Genomic DNA, 7,314 nt, shown 5'->3' with positions numbered 1-7,314 from the left:
AATATATATCTGAGTCATTGTTTACAATAAACAATGGTCACGTTAAAAGTGTTAATTCATAATAACAAGAACCCATATGATATGGTGTATGTACGTTTATTGACTTACTGATGTATATTGACTGGTATCTTTAATACAGGCCGAGTTGGACGGGCTGAGCACTGAGCAGCGGTGTTGCCAGCTTATACGAGAGAAACAAGCAACCAGGTATATGAAAACAAGCCCAAAAGAAGCGAGCCCTTCGCCCTTTAAACACATACATTGGCTATTTGAAAATAGCAGATCTACAAGGTCACACCTTGTAGATCTGCTATTTTCAAAAAAGTCTTGAAGAAAATGTGTTAAAATGTGTATTTTTGAAACATTTTAACAAAACAAATGTTGTATGGGTGTCCCACTCCCTGCCATAAAAATAAAATAAAAATATTCAAGTGGCATTTCTTCCTCGAATGTGCGTGCAAAATTTCACAGAAATTGCATGCTTCATGATTTGAGGCATTTTGTTCAAAATGGAGCACTCCTGCAAACTTTGGAAGCCAATCTTAGCCAATCAGGATGACATCTGAAACATCTGAAAGACCAGTTTTGTTTAATGACTAGAGATTCTGTGTACCGATTTGCTTGATGTTTGGCCAAAATCTATAGGAGTACTGTCAAAAAATGTGTGAGACACACACACACACACACGCACGCACGCACGCGCACACACGCACACACACACACACACACACACACACACACACACACACACACACACACACACACACACACACACACACACACACACACACACACACACCACTAGAAACAAGCTCAACCAGCAACAACCAATATTTACATGCTACTTTACAGAAAAACAGGGCCAAAGTCGCTTAGAATATGCGGACATGGCAACACTGATACAGAGCAGAGCTACAGTTTTGTATGCATCTCAACGCTCCCGAAATACCCCCCCCCCCCCCCCCTCACCAATACACCGGAGCCCGGTGACTCCGTTTACGTTTCACCGGTTGACTCCGCCCATGCTCGGTTTTGACTCCACCCACTTACTCGGTTTTGTCCAAATCGGGCTTTTTGCGTCGCCGGAGCTCCCTGCTTCACGGCCGACGTCATCAGAGGAAGGAGGGGGTCTGACGTAGGAGAGAGAGTCACCGAGAGGAGAGGGCAGATGATGAGGAGGGAGGAGATTGGAGGAGAGAGTTGCAGCACTGCTCTCCAACACTGATATGAGATACATCAGCCCCCCTCTTCTCCTCTGGCCCCCCCTCTCCCTTCTACGTCGGCGTTGGTGCGTCGGGGGCCCCCCTACTCCAGGCGGAGTCCCAGCTATATAAGTCGCCAACGAGCAGAGTACCCTCACAACAACCACATATCACGAGTTGCCCGACTTCACGGGCTATAGAAGAGACGGCTCCACACATCAGCCGCAGATTTGACTTACTTAGCCTATATCTGACAGAGGGGGACAGACACCCATCCATCCACCAGCAGCCAATCTGCAGCTGGACGGAGCTGCAGAGGCAGAAAAGACAGAAAGAGATACACAAGGAGAAGGTTTTTAAAACCTTGCTCTGGAAAAAGAGAGAGAGAGAGAGAGAGAGATGAAAGTCCAATAGCAGCAGCACAGCTTTTGAGGCTCATTCACTGTCTCTGTGGCATATCTTGGAGACAGGAGATCCCACAAGACTTCAACTAAAGCTCAACTAGAGCTCTGTTAAGTAACATTTAGAGGAGTTATTCGGTAGCACGCTGCAATGTATCGCTCAACTAAAGGAGCGTCTAAGGCTCGGAGGGACCAAATCAACGCTGAGATCCGGTTCCTGAAGGACCTGCTGCCCATCTCTGACGCAGATAAAGCACGGCTCTCCTACCTGCACATCATGTCCCTCGCCTGCATGTACACCAGGAAATCTGTCTTCTTCTCCCAAGGTAAGAGGGACATTCTTGAGAACTATACCTGTTGATTCATTTGTTCATGTTAACTGTGCTAGAATAAAAATTCCTTCATACTAGGAAGCCATTTTCCCCCACACAGTTTGTTTAGCTGGCTCGTGGGTGGAATCAACAAGTGTCAGCGCGTGCAACTTCTTATGGTTGAATGGCATCGCTTAAAAAACACATTCAGTACGGTCGATTATCACCAGGGGTCATCAATATGTCCGTACATGTGTCTGTGGCAAGACTTGTACTTGTTCATGTACATAACACATAACATTATAATGTTCTTATTTTGATCATAAGACCCAATTATTGAATATCAGTCTCCAGGTTTTCTTCAGAATATGTATGACGCTGATTTACTATGTATGACCGCCACGACCCACTTTGAGGACCACAGTACTAGTATAGTATACATTTAGGGCTAGGTAATATTTGTGTCTATGGCCAAAAAAAAAGAAATTGACAAAAATGTCCACCACAAGACGGCATGGCAATGACCCCTGATTATTACTAATGATAAATAATGACAGAGGCTGGAAATATTACAAGGTGTCGCTGTCCACGGTGCTGAAACGCGGCTCTCGGGGCGTTTCAGCACCACGGACAGCGACATACTGTACCGTTTCACGCGTCGCTGTCCGCGGTGCTGAATCCACGACGGACGCTGTTGGCTGTATTGCGGGGAAGAATGGGGGCAGGAATGTCGCGTTTATGGCGTACTTGGATGATTCCCCCCCCTTTTTTCCCCCCCTTTTTCTTTACATTAAAACAAAAGTGATAGCCTCTAATCTTTTTCCTCTTTTTCTATTCACTTTAGAAGCGGGGAGTGCCCAGGATACCGCCGGCTTTCTCTCATTCCATGAGCTATCAGAGTTGGTGCAGGCGCTGCCTGGGTTCCTAATGCTGTTGACAGGGGAAGGGAAGCTTCTCTACTTGTCAGACAGTGTCTCCGAGCATCTTGGCCACTCCATGGTCAGTCAATGTCCCATGTAGACCATTACAAATCAATAAACTCTTTTTGTATTCCTACATTTTTTTGGCGTTTCATAAATAACATGCATGTTATTTCTTTCTAGGTTGATCTGGTTGCCCAGGGGGACAGTGTGTATGACATCATTGACGCCTCAGATCACTTCACCATGAGGACCAACCTGTCAAGCACTACATCACCTGAGACAGGTAAGAACTGAACAGAAACGGTACCCTTCAGCGTTACTGTTTAAAATGCCCTAAACAGCTGCCTTCAGTCAAAGAAAGTGCAGTTTGGCATTCTATTTTCACCAACCATCCTTCTTCTTCTCTGTGCAGACCGCCTGTTTCGCTGTCGCTTCAATACCTCAAAGTCTGTGCGTCGGCAGAGTGCCGGGGACAAGCTGGTTCTGATCCGCGCTCGCTGCATCTCTCCCCCCGCCTCTACCGCCGGCTCCTACTGGACCTCCAACCCTGTTTGGGTATGTTTCTGTACCCCTCTGGAGACCAGTCCCTCCCGCACCTCCCTGGTAGGAGGAGAAGAGGAGTCCATCCCCACCTCCTCCCCCTCTGCTGAGAGGAACTTCTTCCTGGCTTGTTTCCACTCACAGCATGGCAGAGACATGAGGCTTCACAACGCACAGGAAAAGTGAGTTTACACACACACACGCACACATGCACACACACACGCAGACGCACACACGCACACGCACACACACACACACACACACACACACACACACACACACACACACACACACACACACACACACACACACACACACACACGCGCACACACACACACGCACACACACCTGTGGTTCAATTTTTTCCATACACATTATTCTTTTCGTAAAGTGACAACTAAAATAGTAAAAACCACATTATCCTAACATGTCTTCGCCCACTCTCCCCTGCAGCGTGAGTGCCTATCTGGGCTTTGATGTGGCAGTTCTTCGCTCCCGATCGTGGTACAGCCTGCTCCACCCACAGGATCTGTCACATGCCTCCGCTCAGCATCGCAGCCTCTGTAAGCAAAGAGTCCTTTCTATGCAACCTACCAGTACACAGCATGTTACGATGCCACACACCCACACAGTTACACATGCACTGCACCCACTGGCATAATCACATGATGATGATGATTAATAGTAGTAGGACTCACAGGCTAATGTTGTTGTTTGCTCTCCTCGCAGTGAGAGAGGGAGGGGACGGCAGAGCAGAGATGGTGGTGCGACTGCAGGCCGAGGACCTGTCCTGGGTTTGGCTCTACATGGTGCTACAACTGGAGACTGGAGATATCCCCATCAGCAGCAACAACTACATGATCAGGTATTGTATTGCCTTAGTTACCACACCCATTGATTCCCAGCTCAGATATGAAATGATGAACAGTGAATAGAGAAGTCTAACCATCGCTTTTTTGTTAATTTACTCCTTAGTGATTCCGAGGCCTGGGCAGTTCGTCAGCAACTTAGCTCAGAGCAGACCCAGCTGACGCTGGTTCTGACCACTGGTACCTCTCAGCAGGAAAACCTTAGTCTCCAGTCCCCCCTGTCCAGCCCAGACCAGGTCTTCACCCCAGGCAGCAGTGGCCTGTCTGCCCAGTCATTTGACTTCAGCACTGCCGGCTGCAGTGTTGGCTCTTCTGAGGAACCAGGAGGAGCATCTGTTGAGGCCATGCAGCTGGAAGGCGACCCTCGTTCCAGTATCTCTTCTCTGGAGGAGGAGACCTTCTTTCAGCAGGCGCAGTCCACTGGTCCTGAACAAAGCCCCTCGGTCGCCTCCTCTCCGACCCCAGTTACTGTCGCAACAGTGGCAGACTTAGACTTCCTAACCCAGAACATTCTGCTTCCCCCGTCATTCCAACTTGATCCCCCACTGCCTGCTTTCCCCTTACCCCTACCACTGGTGCCCACCTCACAGGCTTTGCAGACCAAAGAGCTAGTGTGCACGCCTCCATACACGCCACAGCTCGGCGGGGCAGGATTTCTGTTTGGTGAACCCCTCTTTAGTTTTGACCCCACAGGCACGACCACACCCCCACCCTCATCCACAACTGCCACTGGCACCACCTCCATCGCTCCCTCAGGCTCTCCCTCTGCCCCACCAACAACCACCTCCAGCCCTGCTCCATCATCCACCCTGTCCACCAATTTGCCCCTGGCACTCCCTATCCCAACCACAGACATGCTGTTCTCCATTGAGCCCTGCACTGGCGGTCTCTATGAGAAACTGCCTCCGACCCCCGACAGCCCTGGGGACAGTGACTGCACAGTCATGAACCTGCCTGAAGTTCGAGGCCCACTGTACGTAGACGTCCCCCTGGGACCTCTCCAATGTCCACCCGAGGGCCTCCTGACCCCAGAGGCCTCCCCTGGCAAACAGCCCTGCCTCTCCTTCTTCTCTCTGGAGAGAGAGAGGGAGAAGGAAAGGGCAGAGATCTCCCTGTTAGCTCAGCATATCAGCACTCTGGCAGAGGGATTCTACCTGGACCCTCTCTTATCCAAATTCTCTCCTCCCTCCATGTGCCCTTCCCCTTGCTCCCCATCCCTCTCCCTGGATGGAGCCGATGTCGATTCAGTCCACATGCTTGGGGAGTTTTATCCTGTCAAAGTGTGGAGAGGTTTGGACACTCCAATGTTCCTCGATGATGATGACTCTCTGTTTGAAGAGAGTGTCTTGGACAATCTCTTCCAGGACTTTTCTGCAAATCCCCAGTCTCCACTCCTCTCCTCCCCTTCTCCTTCACCTTCCCCCTCCAGCCCAGCCTCTCCCCAGACCCCCGTCTGCTGGCACCAACCCTCCCACTTTGAGGGAGTGGGCCACATCTGTAGCGTCCAATCGACGCAACATAGCTCCATGGCAGGGAGCGGGACGACTGAGGCCACAGAGGCAGAGGGGGAGGGCGAAGCAGAGGAAGCTATGGAGGTCGAGGTGGCATCATCTCCTATGTCCTCCTGCTCCTCTGTCCCGGCTTCTCCTCCCCTCATCCTCATGGCCTCCCCTGCCCCCGCCATCTCCACGTCTGGAGCCTCACCCACGTCCGCCGTGACTTGCACCCAGTCCCTCCTGGAGGAGCTGGCCGCTCTGGAACCCATGTTTGGGGCAGGTGCCTCAATCGCCCCTGGTTTAGGGCAACAACCTGAGTTGTATCAACTCCAGTGTCATTCATCGCCGCAGTGCTTCCACAAAGGTGAGAGAGCTATCAGTTTTTCCTCTATGCATAAACTGTTTCTGGATATAAAGCCAAGTGGTGGAAGTCTGAACATAACATTCTAACCTCTCTTTCTCCTTTTCCTTCTTGTGTTTCAGATGGGAGTGGAAGTGTTCCTCCGTTCTAAAATAAGTCTGTGACTTACTTCATTAAGTATGGCATATTGTCATATTTTGTGGAGCCCCTTTTACTGAAAAGTAAAAAATTATTAAGTGTATAAATATACATAATGTATATACAACTTAAGGACTTAAAACTCCTACATGTCTACTGAGAACAAAGATTGGAATTCTATTTTTGTTCATTCATTAATCTGTGTACTACTTCTACTGCAAGACTGGTGCAACATTAACAATGGTGCATCCACATGGACCCTTTAAAAGTAAATGGATGCTTTGTCAAATGACCCTTTTTCAAAAAGCTATTGCTCAACACTTTTCAATTGAAAATCTGTAATTTTTTTTAGCAACACTTGTCAAAAGGGTCATTCACAAAGTTTAAATCTTAACTGGTTTTGAGTCCATGTGGTGTCCAGCTTCTCTGTAATATGAGCTTCACATTATGACCAAACAGAGCAGTATCTCTGAACTTGTACGCGCTGTTTAATCTCCAGACGCGCATTTGTATTCACTCGTAGTGAAAAAAGAAAAACCTGTTGTGAACAAAAAAGAAAATAGTGCTAATTATAGCACTTTTGCCTGATGTCTTGCAGCAACGCAAACCCAAACACTCAAATGCGCTGGATAACTATGTTTACAAGCTCTCTAAACACTTGCGATGACAGCTATCAGTGGTCTTAATGGCATCATTAATCAGAAGCATATTTCTATTTAAGAAATGATTCTATCCGGTTATCGGAGCCAGCACTCAGCCATTCAAGCCACACTGAACTCCTTAATGATCCCAGCTAAGCTTAAAAACCAGAGACGCTTTGAGCTTTGAGCTTGCGGCTGCAGAACCTGTGACATTCCATAAGTATCTCTCTCTATCTGAAACCTGTGTATCAATGTGATGTGCAACTGCATACGAAAACAAACTTACAAAAGAAACCACGCGAAGAGCTTCTGGCACCAGAAGGTCTCAAGAATGTCAAAGCAAAGGTGTCCATGGCTTTTGCCTGATGGAACCCTCTTTGTAGAGATCGTCTGGAAGAATGCTGGGACTCTGACCATGGCGCCAACCCACCG

General features: G+C 48.6%; 1 protein-coding gene across 1 annotated transcript; it reads left to right on the top strand.

Moving 5' to 3' along the window:
• Window positions 1–1,754: 1,754 nt before the first annotated feature.
• On the top strand, window positions 1,755–6,254 carry npas4a (neuronal PAS domain protein 4a; the record flags this gene model as incomplete). The annotated part of the gene is made up of 8 exons (XM_084086024.1): window positions 1,755–1,929; window positions 2,759–2,913; window positions 3,018–3,120; window positions 3,250–3,559; window positions 3,831–3,940; window positions 4,107–4,242; window positions 4,353–6,106; window positions 6,226–6,254. 8 exons carry the CDS (start codon window positions 1,755–1,757, stop codon window positions 6,252–6,254), a joined length of 2,772 nt encoding a protein of 923 aa, XP_083942150.1.
• Between the last annotated feature and the right edge of the window lie 1,060 nt (window positions 6,255–7,314).

This window comes from Gymnoscopelus microlampas (genome assembly GCF_963454915.1).
Source record: "Gymnoscopelus microlampas genome assembly, chromosome: 18".
Lineage (NCBI taxonomy): Eukaryota > Metazoa > Chordata > Actinopteri > Myctophiformes > Myctophidae > Gymnoscopelus > Gymnoscopelus microlampas.
Note: the sequence above shows the minus strand (reverse complement) of the source record. Positions and strands in the feature narration are given on the sequence as shown.